Source organism: Mixophyes fleayi, chromosome 10, assembly GCF_038048845.1.
Source record: "Mixophyes fleayi isolate aMixFle1 chromosome 10, aMixFle1.hap1, whole genome shotgun sequence".
Lineage (NCBI taxonomy): Eukaryota > Metazoa > Chordata > Amphibia > Anura > Limnodynastidae > Mixophyes > Mixophyes fleayi.
Genome location: NC_134411.1, coordinates 37,131,047 through 37,154,471, shown reverse-complemented (window position 1 = coordinate 37,154,471; position 23,425 = coordinate 37,131,047). Strand labels below are relative to the sequence as shown.

The 23,425-nt window shown below is 40.8% G+C and overlaps 1 protein-coding gene across 8 annotated transcripts in view; it reads left to right on the top strand.

The window, feature by feature from the left end:
• Nucleotides 1–23,425, top strand: part of NAV2 (neuron navigator 2) — a 157,509-nt gene that overhangs the window by 96,316 nt on the left and 37,768 nt on the right. For 7 of the 8 annotated variants that reach the window (XM_075188435.1, XM_075188431.1, XM_075188432.1 and 4 more), the window contains 3 exons: nucleotides 1,037–1,145; nucleotides 2,300–2,686; nucleotides 8,863–8,985. In XM_075188435.1, coding sequence (XP_075044536.1) covers nucleotides 1,037–1,145; nucleotides 2,300–2,686; nucleotides 8,863–8,985 — 619 coding nt within the window. Of the gene's footprint in view, nucleotides 1–1,036; nucleotides 1,146–2,299; nucleotides 2,687–8,862; nucleotides 8,986–21,055; nucleotides 21,334–23,425 lie in introns of those variants that run through there. The other variant, XM_075188437.1, reaches the window with a different exon arrangement.

Genomic DNA, 23,425 nt, shown 5'->3' with positions numbered 1-23,425 from the left:
TGATTACTGGAACATAGATATAGAACCTAACTGATTACTGGAACATAGATATAGAACCTAACTCTTATTACTGGAACATAGATATAGAACATAGAACCTAACTCTCATTACTGGAACATAGATACATAGATATAGAACCTAACTCTGATTACTGGAACATAGATATAGAACCTAACTCTGATTATTGGAACGTAGATATAGAACCTAACTCTGATTACTGGAACGTAGATATAGAACCTAACTCTGATTACTGGAACATAGATATAGAACCTAACTCTCATTACTGGAACATAGATACATAGATATACAACACAGAACCCAACTCTGATTACTGGAACATAGATATAGAACAAAGAACCCAACTCTGATTACTGGAAAGTAGATATAGGACATGTTACCTAACTCTGATTACTGGAACATAGATATAGAACCTAACTCTCATTACTGGATCATAGATATAGAACCTAACTCTCATTGCTGGAACATAGATATACAACACAGAACCCAACTCTGATTACTGGAACATAGATATAGAACATAGAACCTAACTCTGATAACTGGAACGTACATATGGAACATAGAACCCAACTCTCATTACTAGAACATAAATATAGAACATAGAACCTAACTCTGATTATTGGAACGTAGAACTGTACCCTAGTTTATGGAACTTAGGTACAGGACATAAAACAGAATTCTGCCTGCAGAACTGTGTATCATATATCAAAGAACAAGTGCAATGTACATAGCTATAGAAGGATGAGGATCACTGACACTTGTGATCATGGTGAAGGTGTTTCTTTTATGTCCTCCTATTGTATTATGTGGACACAACCACTGCACCTCTTTCATGTATAGAATTGACTTACACATGTGCATTACTTGAAGAAAACATAACATTGTTCCCTGTGGGTGTTGTTCCTAGCACACAACACTTACACCTAATGGACTGTGTATAATGTATAAGGATATTCATGTGTCTTTAGACTAAACACCGTCCATGTGAGTGTCATTCTCTTCTTTTATGTCTTTCCAGGGGAAGATCCTGAAACCCGGAGATTGCGAACTGTTAAGAACATTGCAGATCTCCGGCAGAACTTGGAGGAAACTATGTCCAGCCTCAGGGGAACTCAGATTACTCACAGGTAGAGTCCGAGTGTCACCGTGTATATTACTGTATTCTATAGCCAGATACTAGGTGTATCTAACCTCACACACAGGTAGAGTCTGAGTGTGATCATGTATATTGCTGTATTCTGTTGCCAGATACTAGGTGTATCAAACATCCTCTGCATCCACTTAATAAAGTTTAGAACCTTAATGTAGTTCTAGTAATTAACTCATTCTGAGCTGCAGAGTAAAGTGATGAATACACCTAGAGAAGTGTCACAGGCTACATAATGATTGTCAGACCGATGGTCACAGCTGGGATCCCTCACAAGCGTATCTTATATTGTAACTACCACGAGAGGGCCAAGTAGATGTTCTATAGAATATATGAGAATTAGAAATGGTTATTATCATTGTTTATTAAAACTTGCAACCCTAATGCAAAACGATCAATGAAGATTTATTTTATTATTTCAATAAAAAAAACGGCAGCTCCAAATCTAAATATGTCACCAGTGAATTGTTTGGCCCAGTATTGGTTCAGCAAACCGTGAGCAACTGGCAGATCCACTCTAGATTGGCTCTTTACATTCTTAAGTAAAACATTTACTATAAGTTCATTATTTTTATGCATAAAATTTTCTGCATTGTTTTCATAAACGGAATTTTGGGGTATTTGGGAGAACGCATATAGTCTGATTAACCATGTCGCTGTCTGTGTTTCTGATTATTTAGGGGCCTAGTGAATTTGATTTAGGGCAGCACAGTGGCCTAGTGGTTAGCACTTCTGCCTTACAGCACTGGGGTCATGAGTTTGATTCCCGACCATGTCCTTATCTGTGTGGAGTTTGTATGTTCTCCCCGTGTTTGCGTGGGTTTCCTCCGGGTGCTCCGGTTTCCTCCCACACTCCAAAAACATACTAGTAGGTTAATTGGCTGCTATCAAAATTGACCCTAGTCTCTCTGTCTCTGTCTGTCTGTCTCCCTCTCTGTGAGTGTGTGTCTATATTCGGGAATTTAGACTGTAAGCTCCAATGGGGCAGGGACTGATGTGAATGAGTTCTCTGTACAGCGCTGCGGAATTAGTGGCGCTATATAAATAACTGATGATGATGATTTGATTCTTCTTGCAGTCTTCTCTCTTAATTGAAACAAATCAAATTTTTTATTTTTATATTTTTTTCCCCAGCACATTGGAAACCACGTTTGACAGTAATATCACTACTGAAATCAGCGGGCGCAGTATCCTCAACCTGGCTGCTCGGCCAACGCCTATGTCATGGAGGCTGGGACAGTCCAGCCCACGTCTGCAGGCAGGCGACGCTCCCTCCTTGGGCAACGGGTACCCGCCACGAGCCAGCGCCAGCCGCTTTATCAACTGCGAACCCGGGCGCTACATATACCCTGCTCCTCTGAGGAGGCAGCTGGCATCGAGAGGCGGCAACTTGGGCCATGGCGATGTCTCTGAGAAAGGGGAAGAGATGGATGTGGAGGGCGTCAGCGTCGACGCTGCGGGTTACATGAGCGACGGGGACGTCCTCAGCAAGAATATGCGAAGTGACGAGATCACTAGTGGGTAAGAAAGATTGTTAATAGTCTGAAACAAACACGTGACCACGTCTTTGGTGCTTTTCCTAGTTGGTCTATTAAACCAGAGCTGGATAAATCCCAGGGGACAGGTACCTAGTGTGCCTAAATAGTGACTGGTGGCGCCTATATTTTGGAGTCATTTCTATTATAGCGGAACAGGCAACGTTGGGCCATTGACGTTCCCGCCGCCGATCATAATCAATGGAAATAAATCTTTCTTCGCTCCTTAAAAAACCCCGTCTGGTTCCGAGATTTGATTGGCTGGCTCCTATAGTCCACATTCACCCCTGTATTAAAAGCCTCAAGGTGAACGGAGAAATTGTGATGGACCTGTTCTCGCCTCTGGTCTCATTAAAGTAACTGAATGCCAGTCTTCTTATGCTGATGACTTAACGTTCAACTTAATTAAGAATACAGACATTACCTTCCTGCAGAAATATGACTGCGATTCACTGTGGCCACTAGATGGCGCCCTATGAGCGTTATACTTTTGAGTGATTCTTCTCCAAATGAAAATATGTTTTGGCCTTTCCTTGAATTCATTAACTATAATATTGTTATAACTTGTGCTTAAACCCCGGGATTGAGATAAAAAGAGAGCACGCTGTTATTTCTACAAAATCAATAAACATAAGTCTTGTACATAAACCAGCGCTCTGTTGAATCCATATTATATATAGTACCAGCTGCATGCCAATATAAATACCCTATATGTATACAAAACAAAAAGACAGTTGTTGTCAGCGCATATCCTTATCTGTGTGTATCTAGCAAAATGAAAATATTACGTATTGGTTCATATTTTGATCAAAACATTTAAGCCAGCATCAAGGCTACCTCATTATATGAAGGTCGTACACTGACCTATATCCCTCCAAAACCAATCAAATCCAGTTAAAATCTGATGCCCATCCCAGGGGACAGGTAGCTAGTGCGCCTAAATATTGACACTAAGGGCTAGATTTACTGCGGGTTTGGAAAAGTGGAGATGTTGCCTATAGCAACCAATCAGATTCTAGCTTTCATTTATTTAGTTCATTCTACAAAAATGACATCTAGAATCTGATTGGTTGCTATAGGCAACATCTCCACTTTTTCAAACCCGCAGTTTAGTTAAATATACCCCTAAACCTACTATACAACCTGCTTTATATTAAATAGCTGCTAATATTTATGTGTAAAAATTTCATGAATGTATGGAAATGAGGGCAAAGAAGATATTTCAGCAAAATGATTGATTGTGGGGGTGGGGAAGGCTTTTTTCCTGTCACAGCAGACACCCTGTGTTTAAGTCTACTGAGGGATATAGACCGTAGGCCTTTCTGTATAAAATTATATATATATATATATATATATATATATATATATATATATATATATATATATATATATATATATATATATATATATATATATATAAATTTGTGAATGTTGTTTGTAGTTCTCTAACTTGTATTAATTTACATTTACACTAATGTACTTGTTGCTGTTGCATGTATCGCACAATATATAGATATGTCAAATCTAGAGACCAATACTGAACATTTCCAACTATATTGAATACTTTTCAACGTGACCTTGTGATTTTAATGCCATGTAGAAGCCACAGACAGTTGTGTGTTATCGGTTGTGTTCTCTGTACACTGATCTCTCTGTATAGTTGAAGTCGGGGAGAATTCTCCATCATTGTAGTGGGGATACGGTGACTGTAATGTAAATTGCGGCTCTGCTGGGAGCCAGCAGTCTCATCCCCCTCTGACCGCTGGATTTCCCCTGTTTGGCCTCTTCCCCGCTGGGCAGAAATAATCACACTAAGCCCGTCCATTCTTCCTCAGGATGGGAATGATGGTCACAGCGACGTGTTTCCTGGGGGGGCTCTCAGAGGTCAAACTGTTCAGTAATTCCCCCCAGAATATAATCGGAAGCTGCAGAGAGACTTCTGTCGTTCAGAGATCAGATCCTGCACTATTATCCTGCATGGGAACACGTTGTGACAATGCTCGCTGTGGTCTGGGGTGGGGAAGCCCCGGATGGGCCTCATTAGACACTAGTACATATGTCACCGCTATCAGATGATTTTGGGGCAAAATATTTATTTTCCTTCCCTGGTACCACATGCCAGGAGCGTCTCAATGCTACTTAGCATTTGGCCAGACATCTCTAGGTGCAGGGCCATGGGTCAGCCCCCCTACAGGACCGGGACAGATACTAAGTATCACAGGCCATTAATATTAAACCACATACGTTTTGGGCTCCATCGCACGGTGGAACCGCTGCTCATAGCTGACTATTTGACCTTTCACCCTCCAAACCACTGGGTAGTAAATCCGGCGGCTTGGGGGGCACAATCGCCAGCAATGTTTGGTGGTTTCACACCCGCCGTATAAACCCCACATTGATCATTTGTCCCTAAGGGCTAGATTTACTAAGCTGCGGGTTTGAAAAAGTGGGGATGATGCCTATAGCAACCAATCAGATTCTAGCTGTCATTTTGTAGAAAGCACTAAATGAATGAAAGCTAGAATCTGATTGGTTGCTATAGGCAACATCCCCACTTTTTCAAACCCGCAGCTTAGTAAATCTAGCCCTAAGTGTCCACTATTAACCGCAAAATTATGGATCCGTATTTAACCGTGCTCCTTCGTGACATCACTTTTGCGCACTTGTGTCCGTTTTATGGGGAGGCTTTAATTGGTGACTGAAGAAGGCTGAGTTTGATTTCCAAGGACGGGATTGAATACCAGATGTATATAACACAAAGTAGTAACGATTACTGCCAGGAAGTCTGGTAGGCATAGGAGGAAAAGGACTCCCCCTGTGATATATTAGGTTATCCAAAACATCTTTAGTTTGTTACGAATAGATAGATCTTTTATATAACACAACTCGCATGTTTCGTGGCCTGGTAATACCTGAATATTGATGCAGAAAATATAATATTATTAATATTATTATTATTATTATAATAATAATATTTATTTAAAACGATTATTTAGATGGTATTTTATTACAGGAATATACATGAAAATAGCAGTGTGGCAGCTATACCCTTATATAAAGGCCCCACACATGTTTATATATATATAATAAATATATAATTGTGGACGGTGTAGCTGTTTGTGCTTGTACAGTCTAATAGAGGACAGGAGACTGGTTCCCAGGACTGATAGAGGAAACGTATCCCACCGTATGGACCCCACAAACGGCTTTATCTAGATGATCTAGAAGATGCTGTGCAGGGCTTTGCACGCTGGTGTAATTTTGGAAGCAGACTTGTATCATCGCCCCCGGGGGCTGCTCTGACTAATTTCGGAGCTCCCCAGTCACCTCGTGCTCCAGAACCCTCCCAGGGGCATTTTTTCTGTTGACTTTTGGTAGATCCACATCAATTCCACTGAGATCATCCGAGTGTGCAGCCTTTGTGTCTCTCCTCCCAGTCTCATGTAAACCACACAAACCCGTCTCAGTCTGTAGACACCCGGCCTGCTCTGTATCTGGTGACATTGTCACCGTCAGCGGCTGGAGCCAGGCAGGGCTGGGATTACCAAGGTTTCACCTGGATACTCCTTCTCCCCCCAGATCTTAGGTATGTTCTTTTCTTTATAAATGACATAAGATGCCTTTATTATTATAATTATTATCCTGTATTTACGGTGAGGAAGGCAAATGATCGTGTTAGCTTATTTGCTTGAGTCAGGAAGTGTCATTAGATTGCAAGCTCCTAGAGACCGCTGACGATATATCACATTGCGTAAGATGCAGAAGTACTGAATAACGTACATAACGTGACCGCTCTAGTTCTACTCAGTGCGCTCCCTCCTGACTCACTAAACAAATTGACTCTCTATAGACCTCGATGATATTGGTACCAAGCGAGATAACAATTGCACATTTTCCTGCTTTAAAGACATTGGAACTTCTTTAATAAAATGCACAAACGGGGTTATTACCCATCACAACCCGATGTTTGATTGAATTTCCTAATCTTCTCTAGAAAAAATGATGCTTAGAATCTGGTTACTAAGGGTTACACTGCACTTGTGCATATTGTACTTTGTTATTAAATAGCTCCTTTTGTATCTTGCTTTATACAGTTGTACATTATTGTAGGTTGACCTTGTATCACTATATAGGGATTGTGTTCGATGTAGATTAAAGATTAGTGTAAAGTCAGCTACAGACATAGCAGTTTAGTAGGCCAATGTAGACCAAACAGTCTCTAAATCACTGCGTCTAAGGGGTTTCACCAACAATTGGTGATGCAAATGATCTGATTTTCTAACTGTATCAACGATGACCACAAATTTGTATGTGAAATCATTGATTTAAGACACTGATTGGGCTTCATGTGGTCCAGTCATACGATGGGGCCCTACTTGTATAACGAACATCCAGATTAATCATTCAGGGGAGGGATGGACTCTCAGTGCTGAGTGTAGATAGAATAATGGCTGTATATCGCTCTTGTGTATAGCACGAAGCACAGTTTAGTATGACAATATATTAATATATCCTTATACAGAAACATGTGCATGTTGAGTAGTTGGATGATGAAACTCAATCAGGGATGAAGTGATGTCCATTTGTGATCAGGGTATTACAGAAGAGATCTGACGATATGCCGTTGGATAGCAAAGCATACTTTTTAGTTTTGTTTTGTTTTTTTGTAACAATATGTCTCTTTATCCATTAGATTGTAAGCTCTCGGGAGCAGTGCCCTCTCTCCTCCTGTCTTGTCTATTTCCACTTCGACCACCCGTGCATCCTTGTATCCTGCCTCTGGCATGTTCTGTATAACACTTGTTTGTTATATACCTATTATATCTGGTATACAGCTCTGTGCTTACTTCTTGCCCGTTGATCCTCCACGTCTTTGTGGTATGTCTATATACAGTAAGCGGCCCTCCTCGTTGTGTTTCCACCGGGTCGGTGGGAATTATATGGTACTGGCTCAGTCGCCTGCATCCAGACATCCCGCCCCGCGGGTGACTTCTCATCAAATTCCCCTGAAAGCAGATACGTCTTTAAAATCGTGGTCAATGCTTCAGACATTGTCCAAACCCTAATCTCGGCGTATAATCGGGGAGCCTAGGCCAGCTCTAATTTCTGAGGGGTTCAGGCTCACCCACCCACTCATTAAATGTTGACGAAGGCTTTCATGCGAGGGATCATGTTCGGCAAACCAGCACAGCGAGCATTAAACACCTGCGCTGTGTGGATTATCTCCGTTTTATTTGGTATACATTACAAGTTTATGGCTATTAACAGATTAGTGATACTCGGACACGTTATAGATTTTTTTTATGTTAATGTTTATTACTTTTATAATACACAAGTGCTGTTAATATAGGTTTTAACTTCTGAAGATAATATCTATACTATCTGAGTTCTAATGTCATCGCTTATGATGGGGGAATTCTGATTTTTTCGAAAATAATTTGCACAAGTTGTGTTGCAGATTAAAACGTGAATATTCTCTTATCTGAAAGACGATTTGTTCCAAAGTTATAGCTGCAAATATTGCGTTGTTTTTTTTGTGGTAATTTGGCCACTGGAGGATTGTGTTCCTATAGAGATCATGGCTAATATTTAATTTGTCGTATTGCGCCCTGCATTCGCTTTTATATAAAAGATAAGAAGGATGTATCATGCCCCTATATAATGCTGAATATTAAAATGCAAAGTGAAATAGATAATTTATGGGGGAAAGTGTTTTCCCCTTTAAATTTTGATTGGTCACTAGTTAAAGAATTTTGGGCTACAGCTCCGTTCTCTTCCCCCGCAGGGTGTTGCTATTGTTTAACGGTTGTTCTGGAATGTGTCCGTGGATTCCTATTTCATGCTGGTCTGTCCCTGACACGACTGTACCAACATGTCCACTTGTAGTTCACTTGCCACATTTGCAAAAATATTTTCAGCTCTTTAAAACTGTTAATAACTGCGTGTGTCAGATTGTATCTGTACTCCAGGAATTAAGTTACCCTTCTCCATTACTCATGTGTTCTAAGACTATAGTATTAATCTGTTTATCTGGGTTCTGCAGTATGAGCGGGATAAGATTATTTTACATTTTATTTTCTCTTCTAATGAACGTGCTGTGTGATCTGTTGTATGACCTCAGGGGTGATGTAATGCTGACGTATGTTCCTTGCTTCTTTCCAGTTATATGACGGATGGAGGACTGAGCCTCTACACCCGAAGACTGAACCGCTTGCCCGACGGGATGGCGGCCGTGCGGGAAACGCTTCAGCGGAACGCGTCTGGTGGACAAGGAGATGCTGACAGGTGAGATGATGGTAAAAAAAGCTAGTACTAGTGTTATAAATGAAAGAAAACTACCAGTGGGTATGTGGCCTTACTAAGATAACTCCGGATACTTAGAATGGAAATTCTGCCTGAAATTGCCTGTTGAAACCGCAGAAAACACTGTTGTTGCAGTATCTCCGTTTTCCCAATATTGTGAATAACCGACCTTCCTTGGCAATATTTATACCCTTGGGAACAATCAGTGCAGTCCAGTTTGTTTCAATGGACATGCTGTGAGATAGGTGAGTTATTCGAAAGATGTATATCAAACTGAAGCAACAGAGTGTTTCTGAGGTTTCACCAGGAGATTTCAGACAAATTCCTATTTCAAGTATCAGAAGTTACTCCAGTATTATTATTTTCATTAAGCAAATATTTTTCTAAGTGGAGATATCCTTTCAATGCTTTGTATAGGTTCCTTGCATTCACAAGCCATTGCTGATTCTGGCAGCAGATGTTTGAAAGAAGGGGGCCACTGGAGTGGGCAGCATTTGATTGGCTATAAGACAGAACCTGCAGCACATGATTGACAGCCAGTCTTTAGCCTAAAGCCCAAACCCCTTTCAAACGTCTCCCATGCCGACCGCTATCAAAGACAGCACTCACCTGTTATCACAAGGGGACTATACAATCCCTTAAAATGCTAGCGAAGGGATATACCCAGTAAAATTTCTAGAGGGTACCCCAAAAACATGGTTTGACGAGATCTTTCCAATACAATGCAACCAGACACAAAATGTACTTTTAGGATCTGTTGCAAATTCTCTGTGATGTCCAGTGAAAGCCTTAAAACTGACCCCCCGTCTCGTGACACATGCAAATCCTCCATCATCAATAAGCGTTCTGGAGAATTAGACCTTTATAATCTGTTCCGCTCAAGCTGCCGCCACAAATATTTGACGTTTCTATTTTTGATGGCTGGTGATAAGCAGATATTGGGAGCGCTCACTTCATCCTTGTAAAGTCAGCAGACTTTGAAAAGTCCAGATGTTCGTTATCTGTGTTTACTTAGCTTAATATGAACCTTCAGTTGCTATGTATAGAGCAGGCCCCTGGGACGATAACATGACTTATAATAGTGTCACAATATTACTAAACTCGCTGAGAAAAATATTGCTGTTTCACAACTGAAAAATGCTTGACCGAAATACCGAATTGTCTGAGAATAAAACTGTCCAGGTGCAGACATAGGGGTGTATTTACTAAACTGCGGGTTTAAAAAAAGTGGAGATGTTGCCTAGAGCAACCAATCAGATTCTAGTTCTCATTTATTTAGTACATTCTACAAATTGATAACTAGAATCTGATTGGTTGCTATAGGCAACATCTCCACTTTTTCATACCCGCAGTTTAGTAAATATACCCCATAGTTGCTTCCTTAAGGGCCGATGAATTTGCACTTGTTACTAGATTGAGCCAGGGGAACGCTATCTGTTCTTTGTCATTCCTGATTGTGGTTTAAAATAACTACACCATTGTGGTGTTGTGTAGTGTATTTGTGTAGTGTGTGTGTACCGTCTATTAGGCGGTATGAAGTTATTATTAGAAACAGCCTTAACTGGTCATTCCCCACGTAGACATAAATTCCTCTCGGCCGCTGTGTGCTGATAAATGATTGCACTGGAGGTCAGCGAGATGCGTTGCAGTGGTTGGTAATTATAGGCTTCCAGCTGCTTTAAGAGAGGAGTACAAGAGCCTACATAATAGGTGGCTCTTCAGTCGCTGTACAACTACAAGTTCCAGCATGCCTGTTGTCGGTAGGCCAGCCTCACGATTGCTCAGTTTTGACCATCCCGGCCGTCAACTCTGGGAACTATTTTTCTTTCTTTTTGAAGTTTTAATCCTCATATCTCTGGATCATGCGGGTTCTTAAAGTTACAGATATCGTTTCGGAGACCACCCGGGTGGTTATATAGAACGTTGTTAAATCTGATCCCGCTCCTTCTGGGTGTAGAGATCATGGGGGTATGTCGTATTTGATACCAGACGATGGTCCTGTTCTCCTATGGGATATAGATTGTCCTTCGAACTTCACCAATATCAAATTACTCATTTGTTATTAGTTTATTATCCCCTAACATATTATTGATATATTATATATTGACTTATGGAAATGCTGCATTGTTATTTCTGGGGTAAAATAACAATTTGGGAAAAATAAACAAGTACTTTTAACAATGAGCTGTTCTGGTGAGTCAGAGAACTGTTCCGGTAAGAACAGATCCTGCTCTCATTAATGTACTTCCAGTTAGTAGAGAACTGTCCTAATTAATGCAGCACCTTTTCCAGGAAGACAGAGCAGGTCATTCTGTCTCCAAGGCCCCCCCCAGCCCTGCACACGTTAAACTCCATCCAACCAGTTCTGTCTCTACGTGACTGTGGTGTCTATATGTCTGGATCCATCCAGGATCAGATGTGTCTTGGTGTTTATGTCTTTAGCTTTGTGTAGTCACCAGATGCTTTGGATACAAAGGTCTAGTGAGGTCTGTGTGTGTCTAGGATGCGCGAAAGTGTCACTGTATCAAAGAAATATATATATATAATATGTTCCTTCTGCGGTTATGTGAGGAGATATGGAAAATAATAGTATACAGAGGTACAGTAAAGTACTATATATTACATACTGTGCAGATGGCATTATGGGTTGCTGTCGGGCAGCATGGGATGGTATTATCATGCAGCTGATAGTGTGGTTATTAAGTCCCATAATGCACTGTTTTATTACATTTTTTCTCCTAGAACAGACTTGGACACCCTGAGACTGGTGCAGAGTTGCTTGCAAAATAGGAGCAAATTAAGTTGAAAATTAAAAAAAAGCAGAGAAAACAGCGTATTTCTCTCAATATGCAAAGTTGTACAAATCTCCAACAGCAGATGCACCTGGTTTATGACAAGTCGCCATCATCAGAGAGAATTTGCACCTGACGTATAGCTGGTGGCAAAGATCCTAACAGGCGTATATGGGTGTTTCTGCGGGTCTCAATGAGCCGCCCTTAGTGTGCTCAGCCAATGGTAGAATGCCCCGTCCCTCCCCCATCCCGCCTCTCCAGGCTCAGGCTGGCGTAAGTGGCAGGATCACGCAATTCTGCATATCCGCGTATTTGTACGCTCACTTTCTGGGTTATGCTGAGACCTGTAGTTCAACAAAGCTTTCGATTATTTATATGCAACAACGAGGCTCATTCGGGGAGACCGCCTGTGGGTGTTTTATGTCTCTGGGGATCACCGGCCAGATATTCGGAGCAGGGAGATGAAAAGAGAGATTTCAGGAACCAGCCCTCTGTATAATTCAGCCTGTTGGCTTTAATGTGAGTTAATGCTCAGTAAAAAGATGTATCCTTCATTAGTTAGAAGATAGCTGCTCGATATTGTTCAACGTACAACCTTCGGGGGTTTCCAGATGACAGCAAAGCACGCAGAGGTGTAACGACACAGTGCTCGGGGCCTGTGTGCACATTCCCACACATAACATACACTCTGTGTGAATGGGCGGTAATACTGTTCCCAGCTATGCGTCTGTCTTTGTCTGTAGTGATCGTAGATAAGGTCACAACTGCGACAGCTGAGCGTCACTGCCGTTAGTATAACTGTCAGTCTGTGAGCCAGTGACGGTGATATTACAGCAGCCTCATCATTCTGGCATGACCTGACAGCTCTGCACATATCCTGAGCGCCCCAGGGCTCTCTGAGTCACGTGGGCACATGGCAGCCTCCAGCTATGTTATGTCATATAAACCTCTTATCAGATACATTGCATTCTTACCTAATCGCCCCTGGCTCTCCTCCAGGTAGGGGAACAGCAGATTACACTCAAGGGTCCAGCCAGACAAATATTTCAGAGCTAGTCTGTTAGTCATTATTTACTAAAGGCTCTCTCTAACCCTTATCTCACTCTGTAAAGGGCTGGAGAGATTCAGTGTTGTGTTTACAGCGTACCTCCAAACTGTCCGCAAGTCCCCCTCTTTCCTTTCAAATTGTCCTCCCTTTTATACCCATCTGTTTGCACTGGACCCCAGCAACCAATCAGCAATTAGCTCTTATCTGCTAAGTGCTAGCGAGATAATGAAAGCAAGTGTCTGATTGGTTGTTGCGGTTTAGTTCAAATTTTGCACGTTTGCAAAGTTAATTAGCCCTTTTGGTTCCTAAAAGTGGCTGTATGACTACTAAGCTTCTGATAACATCCATCCTGTATATTTTGATGTGTAATGGCCTAGAAGTTATAAGCTTTCCACAGTAAATTGAATTAATTATATGCTTTTAACAGTAAGGGGAGTTTGACCTGCTATAGACTCCAATGGAATAGCGCCTCCGGTGGCCAAATGAAAGAAGAGAATTAGTTGACTTTACCAAGCAGTCACACTTTAAGAAGAGATCTATTAAATATTATTGTTTTAAAAGATGGTTTGTTTTTTTTAATATACTGTGAGAAGCCAATTCTTTCGTTATTCAATTTCTGTCTCTTGGTGTCAAATTGGTTTAAACATTCACAATTATATTCCCAAACCGTCCCTGTAATTCTGATGCCAGGACTTGAAATTGGGCGTGGTTTCACAGTAATGTGAGAGGGGCTTTTTTATCTCGGTTTTGCTTTTTTTAATGTTAGGATGGATGTAATTGCACCTGGGGGATTATTGTACTGAGATGTTCCACTGGCAGGCAAATAATTGTTTAGGATTACATGAAAACCTTCAGGTGTTTAGTAGAGAGAGAGAGCGAGAGACAGACCTAGTCCTGATTAATAGATCACAGCCTACAATATGATACATATGTATATGATAGGGGATGTAAAATTGTAATAAAGGGAATGTTTATTCATTTAAATTTATATGTTTAATGTATGGGCCCTGTGATGCCAAAAGTCCTGCCGCTGGGAGTGTAAATGTATTTATTTTCATATTGTTTATGTGTTGATTTATTATGAGATTTTGGAGACATCTTGATTCTGTAACTTTTTCTGTAGGAAGGAAATCCCGCGCTAATTAAGCATTTACATCTGAGAGTAACCAACACATCTTTTTAGCCCGAATACACAGCAGGAAGTCGTTATCCTGTTAGGGAAATAGGGGAACTATCTAAATAATGAAACTAATTGGGAAAATTACAGATTGATGTACATTTCGTTAAGTTTAAATTGCGTTTAATCTAAGATTAGAGAATATATATCGTCCTGATGCTAAACATTGAATGTAATATATCAGACTTTGTGGTGCCATTTATGGGCAGGGGGCTGCTTTACCCCCCTGCCAACATGTATGACAGAAACTGTATAAAGAGAGCTGTATGTTGTATTTCAACTGTATATATACATACCATCTAGTACCTCTATCTGACCTTGCACCCCAGTAGCTGTTCTGAGAGTTGTAGTGTTATTTGTTTACTGTATTGTATTTTTATACCAGGTACTCTCTTGTTGTTTGCCCTCTGTATGGCACAACGGACCTCATGTGGCAGCCCTATAATTAACACACTTATTACGATATATTTATAACGATACCTAGATGGGAAACTCAGATCAACAACATGGAGTGTGTTCAGGAACAGTGCTGACACAAAGTAGCAAATATTCAGCTACAACTGTCTGTGTGGATTGTTTTATTCATCAATATTTCTGTTTGTATCTATATCACAGTCTGCTGCAGGATAGGGGGTACTCGGTGTGTGAACTCTGAAGAGCAATCATTAAATTGTGATACTGTGGATTCAGACAGTTTATTACACATTGTAATGCAGCGTTTTCAGTGAGATAAGATTAATTCATCAAATGGCACATCTAAGTGGGGGCTCTTATCAAACCCAAAATATGGTAACGAAGATTAAATGGGTTTAAATGCTAATCCCTGCTGTGAGCCTCAGACTCTCCAGGGAGACCGCGAGATAAAGAATCCTCTGTGTAATATAAATCCAAGTCATGTGATGTCATATTATTATCGGACTGAAATATTTTGTCTGTCTTGTAGGTCCCTGTTTTATGTACGCTCTGTTTTGCCCACTGCCCGGTACTACGAAGCAATGTGGCGCCTTAGAAATCATCATTTATTTATATAGCGCCACTAATCCACAGCGCTTTACAGATAACTCATTCACATCTGTCCCTGCCCCATTGGAGCTTACAGTCTAAATTCCCTAATATAGACACACACTCACACAGACAGACAGACAGAGAGGGAGAGACTAGGGTCAATTTTGATAGCAGCTAATTAACCTACAAGTATGTTTTTGCAGTGTGGGAGGAAACCGGAGCACTCGGAGGAAACCCACACAAATACGGGGAGAACATACAAACTCCACACAGATAAGGCCATGTTTGGGAATCAAACTCATGACCCCGGCGCTGAGGCAGAAGTGCTAACCACTAGGCCACTATTAATAATAATGAATACACCAGGCAAGTGCAGTTCCCACCTCTGACAGATGAGGGCGTATGTGAGACAGCTTATCCATTCACTAGGAACCACTGACCTCACTGAGGGAAGAAGTGTGAAGTCAGCCTAAGTTAGACCCAGTGCATTCTGGGTATTGTCTTCCTGCATTACCAGCCGATTGTTGTCACCAACCTAAATCTAGATGCAAATAGCAGCTAAAAACATACATGACCCTATAAAAAAATCTCCAAGGGCCTGATTCATTAAGGATCTTAAATTAAGAAGTATCTTATTTAAGTCTCCTGGACAAAACCATGTTACAATGAAAACTAGTTTTCTGTTTTGCACATAAGTTAAATACTGACTGTTTATTCATGTAGTACACAAATATCAACTTTAAATTTCAGTGTCCAAATAAGCTATCAAGTATTTGTGTGTTACATGAAAAAACAGTATTTAACTTATGTGCAAAACAGAAAACTAGTTTTCACCCCTTGTATTGTAACATGGTTTTGTCCAGGAGACTTAAATAAGATACTTCTTAATTTAAGATCCTTAATGAATCAGGCCCCAAATGTGCAATATGGAGCTTACTGTTTCTTCCCAAATTCTGTTCATTGACTCCCTAAAGAGTGTTGTCATTGGCTACATTACTATATATACTGAGTACACACAACAAAAGAATAGTACGTAATAGAGGGCACAGAGAAGGAGATAAAATCATTTGTAACAAAACAATAACTTATCTACAAAGGATCTTAAATATGAGACATGTCAGTAACAGCCAGCCTCGGGGGATTCTGGGTATTGTCTTCCTGCATCAACAGCTGATTGTAGTCACTTGATGGGGGCTGGAATTAAGCAGTTCTACAAAACTCTGTTTATTACCCAAGTTTCAATGACCCTGGAGGTCGTTTGACCTGTTGTAAGGAGAGTCCCAATAATAATTAACTACAGGAAATACTCTATCAGGCAGACTAATGACACAGGGGGTACAAACCTCCCAAAAACATAACACAGTTCCCATGCTTCAATTCCCCACCGTCAGCAAAGATTCTTTTCAGTGATTTTAAACTTAATGTCTAAACAATATTAAAATAACACATTCCAGACATGACTTTGATCCCAATGGACAGCGATTGGTGGATAATATATGAATATATATGTATACTGTTACAGGCTCTCGAATATATATTTTACAATGTGCCTTCACATGCAGTAAAAACCTATATAAGTAGCAGGTACTTGTCAATGGGGGTTTCTGTTAATACTGACCACAGTCTGCTGGAAACCTGGGAGGTGACTGATCAATTAAAGCATCAGCATAGAATGTATTCAGATGTGATGTAACATTCTGTGCAATTCGACACTGCAATTTGTGTCATTAGAAACACACTCACAGTTTTGCTAATATGTAACAATTTGTTTTGATGTTTCTCCCTTAGTTTGATGATGTATGTAGCGACCTGGTTGTTGTGGGCTAGTCAGTAACAAGTGTAGCACCTGCCGATTGTAAAAAACAAAACAATAGCAGACTAAGCAAATTACTAAAGAGGAAGAACATTGTAGCAAAGCTATACATGGCATCAACGCAGAAGAAAATCCAATGCAATACATTGTAATGACCGATTTTATTTAATTTAACACATTTTAAATATTTGTATCCCTTCCGGCATGGATAGAGGAGAAGCGTTAAACGCACCACTGTGTGTTTGAAACAAGCCCACCTTAGTAGGAGATTGCAACCCTTGGAAAACCTGCTGGATTTGGTGGGGCGGAAATGTCCACACCCAGATATATAGAAGTCTTTATTGTAGCATAACTAAAGTCTTGGGTGGAGTTCTAACCTTTTTTATTCTTCTTCAGATTGCTATTAATGATGTATGGTTCTAGAATACCATGGCAACCACACTCACGTAGCATATGACATAGTGAGCAGAGAGGCTTTGGTATGCCCATCTGAGCTCTGTCTGTGTAGCAGACTGACTGTGTCTGTGTCTGGCAGCCATTATGGTTTGCCAAGTTTTTGCATAAAAAAAAAAAGAAAGCAACGAAACGCGTTTCGGCATAAGTTGTTGTTATGTAGCTGTCTGTCATACAAAGGTACCACATAGCAAATCACTTTAGTACTTTGTTAATGATGTCAGGGAAAGAATAGTTTCTTTTATCCGTAAAATAGGGTCAGACAATAAAATACATATGCCTCCTTTTTAAACCACACTTATGATTGCTGTGATGGAGCTTCATTGTACAGATTAATATAGGGGAGATACTGAGCCCAGCTACAGACATAGTAATTAACTAATTGAATGATTAGATGGCTTTAAGCTGTCTAGCGAGAGCCGATAATTACCGCTATACTGCTTGTGCAACCTGTTTGTCTATAGGAAGCTTTAGAACACTTGCTGATAAGAACTTAATAGTGGTATTCTCAAACCTATTGATATTAGGCACAGTTTAGTAAATAACGATACCTACTAGCAGGGCCGGATTAACCATAGGGCTAACTGGGCTACAGCCCAGGGGCCTATGGCATCCAGGGGGCCCTTAAAAGTGCTCAGCAGCAGTATTGATCGGTCGGGGCGGGGGCGCCCCCAGCCCGATCAGTGCTGCTGAGCACTTTCACTGCGGTCCTTCTCCGGCGCGCTGTAGTCTCCTTACTGAGGAGATCTCGTGAGTCTCACTCTCACGAGATCTCCTCAGTAAAGAGCGCACAGCGCGCCGGAGAAGAAGGTAAGTGCCGGGGGGGGGCGCTAGCAGCTCGGATCACGGGGGAATGGAGGCCCAGGGGCCTCCATTCCCTTAATCCGGCCCTGCCTACTAGGTGAACATGTATATCCAAGGAATATCCAACATAAGGAAAATTAACCAGTTCCACAAACCACCACTAAATTTAAAGCACTTTATAATATTTTTTTCTACACACAAATTCTTTTCTATTGTTAATATTTTGCTGAAATACCTGATAAACAGCAGAATAATAAAAATCCTTTTAAAAGACTGCAATTCCATTTTACGTGACACTTTTGTGCATCGTAATGGAATTGCACTTTTTCCTTGAAACATATACCTTGTAGTTTGCCAACCCGTTTTTTTTTTAAAAGGAGATAATGATTTGTAGGAGGACAGCTAAGAAAATATGACTATCAGATGCGTGCTTAAAATGTGCTTAACTTGCTATTTTAAGAAGAAAAAAAAATCTGCTATGTGAGATTGCTGCTTTAAATAGAACAAATTGCTGATTTTAGTTTTGGAATTACGTCATTGGAACCTCTTCACCCACATGGAAGTGATTGGTTCAGAGCTAAGGTTAATGCAGATCTTGGACATTAAACCAGCTTTGGCTGCTTCCCCTCTCTTGTAGTTGTGCCGGCAGGTTGAGAGACACTAATATATGTTATAACTTGTATATTGCTTTAACTGCCGCGTGCCCTTTATTAGACCTATAACCTTACTGCTAACCTCAAAGCTTCTAAAGCCAGAGACAAATGATTTCATCAGTTTGGTATTTATACTCTCCCACTATAAATACATTACCTGCAGTTACACAGATTACCGGCTACACCGGTGTTTGGCCTTGTAAATCGCCAATAAATCCGCTTCTGTTCCTTTCCAGCTTTTAACGTGCGCCTAGTAAAATAATTGGAACGGAATTCCTGAATCTATAAGCGTTTGGCTTCCTTTAGTTATATATGTTCCCTGTTACATCATGTTCCTGTATTCACTTCTGTGGAATCGCTGTAATGCTCAGCTCAACGGTGGATTATAAACAGCTGTACGCTATTCATGCGTTTCCACCATGAGCAATACCGATAAACCATTTACACCCCCAGCCCATAATTGCAGGACCAAAGTGAGGTGATCTGTACTTACAGAAAGTTATTTGTGAGCCATAGATAGTTTTTTTTTTTTATCTGCCTCAGAAATACTTAAAGAAAAATATGCAATACATTATTTAACCTTATGTCTCTGCACGTATTAAAAGGACTGGCCGTTGCCTTTGGAATAACAGTCTTATTTGTGAACCAGAAAAAAAATTCAGAGTTGTTGTGCTATTGTGTTTAATGCTCACAGTTTGATGTTTGTCAGGCCCATATATTGAGTCATCATTTTCCATTTTGCTTTTTCATCTTCATCTGCGTTGATGCTTTGCCCCAACATTTTGAGGGATAGTTCAATTCCCGACCATGGCCTTATCTGTGTGGAGTTTGTATGTTCTCCCCGTGTTTGCGTGGATTTCCTCCGGGTGCTCCGGTTTCCTCCCACACTCCAAAAACATACTGGTAGGTTAATTGGCTGTTATCAAATTGACCCTAGTCTGTGTGTGTGTGTATGTGTGTGTATGTTGGGAATTTAGACTGTAAGCCCCAATGGGGTAGGGACTGATATGAGCGAGTTCTCTGTACAGCGCTGCGGAATTAGTGGCGCTATATAAATAAATGGTGATAATGATGATACAGTCAAACGGAACAATGTACTGTCTGCTAACACGTTAGGAACGGCCCCTTAATAAGTTAAAATGTTTCCCTTTTTTTCACCTAAAATACTTTCTCTTGGACTCTCACTTATGTTTATATATACAATGACCGTTAGGGTACATTGTGACTGTCTTTTATTTCACGTGTTTCAGCTTTGCTTTAAATTGTTTCACTTATACCGGTTTATGTGCCCGTATTAACGCACTTCTGCCGTGAAATGCACAACGTTGCGGAATACGTTGGCGCTATGTAAAGTATAATAACGTTGCAAGAGGCGTTCCACTGTGGGCGGTGTCTGAGGCGTGGGTACTACCACCTCAGAGGGGGTACAGAAATCTGCCCATGCTGCATGATTATAAAGGCTAATTTCACGTTGGCATTTATGCCGAGAAGCAGGTGCTCAGTGGCACACGTTCAGTAGAATACCGCCACCAATGTCAGAATTATCATGTGATATTTTGAATTACCAGCAGTATTTTTTTTATTTTTTTTCAGTGTTCGGCAAATCTTGAAATAGGATAAGGGTTTGCTCGAAAAATCTGTAAATGAAAATGTCTATAAATCTAGGCTGAAGTATGAAAGATAACAGACGTGTCATTCACACTAATACATAAATTGGGTTATTTCATAAAACGTTCAGTGCAGTAATCTACATTGACCCTAATACCTCATTGTCTAAACTGCACTACAAACATGGCATTTACAATCAGATTATTCCAAGTTACATCACATTTATTTATTTTTTTATTAAATAAGCTGCAGTAGTCCTATTCTGTACTATAGATCTATACGTGTTATGTATTGAAAAGTAAAATGGTCACTTTGTCATGGATTCCTGGGGGGTAAATGTATCAAGCTGCGAGTTTTCGGCGGGTTTGAAAACTGGAGATGTTGCTTATAACAACCGATCAGATTCTAGTTATCATTTATGTAGAATGTACTAAATAAATGATAACTAGAATCTCCACTTTTCAACCCCGCCGTAAACTGGCAGCTTGATATGTTTAGCCCCTAGCATGCTGAGACTTATAGTTCCACCACAGCTGGAAAGCCACACACGCGTCTGTCTATACAGATCCGCCCTTAGGATGAGCCTGCAGGATTTGCTGGTATTTTAATGACGTTTACCCCTGTATCTCAGACACTGACTGAGATAGCTGTAGTGTTTGTTTGCCTCCTTGCCAGACACATCCAGTCACTGTGCAATATTTGCTCTGTGGGCTGCTGGCAGTTCGCTGGTTAATAGCTGCCAGATCAGGTTTCCTGGAGACTTGTGTGAAGTGCAGAGTTCTCCCTTCCTGAGTCTGATAGTCAGAAGTGCTGCATGTGCTCCAGGAACGCTGCCCCAGTCAGTCAGGAGGGTATGAGGCGTCTTTGTCCTCAATGAAGGTGTCATCCTCTACGCTGAGCGAGGTCTCCGCTGCGGGTCCCATCCATGGGCGTCAGAACAGAACCTTGTATTGGACAGGGAACGTTAGGAAAGTCAGGTGAGTCCTCTACAGCAGAGAGAGATCTTTGTATAGTTTGTCTTCTGGTTGCAAATCAGTCAGTGAGAACTTTCTACTTTTATGTTGCTTTTTTGCTGTAATAAAACATTATTTAAATTATTTTATTATTTATATCCTCTCGTTACCACCTCGTACCTGTCAGGACCACTGCTTGCCAACCTTTTATGACCTTCACAGTATGAAGGTGAATTTAAACTATGTGTTTATGGGAGGTAGGCAAATATATATATCTGCAAATGTTCTTCTCTTTTGCAAAAGAAATGTAGACAAATCTAACCGCTGTGTTAATATCTCCTACTTGTTCAATGGTTTTATAATCCGCACACAGTAGAGGAAAGTGCTTTACACAATTTAATGATATTATCCAAATGGAAGAGATACAGTACCTAATAAGACAAGGAGACATTTACACGTGAGCAGGGGACTCCCAATGTTTTGGTTGCTTTTATCTTTGTGTATCTCTCACAGAGGAGGTTTTTGGGGGGTGATTAACCTGTGGAAGGACAAGCTCTCAGATGAGAGAGCAGAGGGAGCAGCTTGAGGTGCATTTGGTAATTCTTTTCCACCTTAATCCTGTTAGCAGGGATTAGTAAGGAGTCTTCTACCCTCCCCCTGACCACCTCCTCTGTATCACATCCCCCTGCAGCCTCATAGGAATCATTGTCTGTAACAATTGCTCAGAACAAGTTCTTCCAGTTAGTTGTGTGTAATTAATAGTCTATTGATTCCTGGCTGTAACGTGGTCTCCTCTGGGGAGACAGCCGTAAGTGGCGGAGAGACTGGCCTTGATGGTGGTTCATCTGGGACGGAGCTGGTTTTGGTGAATAGTTGGATCCTGACCGATTTCTGCTCAATACTGAGGTGTCTTTATAAAGTCATCTGTGTTTATATCCCCGTTGGATTCTGTTTCACCAACCAGCACCGAGTACAGAACAATATAACGATTATATGACTCTATCATGTCCACACCATAACCTGCAGGGAATTTCCTACAGTTACATTGTACAGAGGCTGTTATTAACATTTCTGGATAGGTGTGACTGCATTTCCAAGCTCATAGGCTTGGTGTAAAGATGAACCCATAACTGGTTTCTAATGTTTTGGGATCCTTCGTACGGTCTTAGTGGGCGAACCCCCCTTTTTTTTTAGTTCCTTGAAATGACTGATCTGTTTTACAGATGTATTTGACTGATTTCTCAAACATAATCCCATCCAGCCCCGTTCTAACGTATAATAAATTTGTAGGTTTCACTTCATAAAAGATGTTTTTAGAACAATCGTCACATGAGGTGGCCAGACCTTCTCTGCCCCAATGTGTGAGATAAGAGCACAACATTCAGTGATTGATTTTTAGTACAGAAATATGCACCTTACTTTATTAGGCTGAGTGCAGACTGGTGTTTGCAGTACGTTTTTTATAGCGCATGTTAACACGCAAGTGAAAGGGCATATAATCCGCACTGCGTTTCCAACAGCACTCAATTTTATTCTGACATTTCATGTGCTTATCTTGCATTAGAAATTTGTTTAAAACACAGATTTTTAACGCCAGTGTGAACGCAGCATTAAACGCTCCACGCTCTGACAAGGCCGGTCACACAGTATGCAGCCTTCAACCTTGATTTCATCATGTGTTTAGGCCCAAGATGGAAATGCAGTTGGGGTCAATCTGATATTTATTCGACAGATCAGAAAACCTGATTGCTGGTGATCACTGGTTGGTCGATAATCTCATCAGCACATTATGCAGCGTTGTAGGAACCAATCTCTGACTTGTATGTGGCCAAATTGTCTCTGGATCCTGGTGTTCTGTGTGTGGTGCCCGAAATAGACTCTGCAACTTGTGTTGGGAGTTTGTTCCGTTACCCAATCAGTAAAGTTATGCTGCAAAAGATCACAGTCCCCTTCAAGCTTCAGGGCATGGACTCCTGTATTTGTCACTTAACCGAAGTTTACTTAACTTTTACAACTTAGCTGTGACCCTTGTATTTAAACGTTTCTGCCATACCTCTCTTTTCCACAATTGCAGATATTATTTTGCTAGTTTGCTGATGGGCGTTATGTATATTGA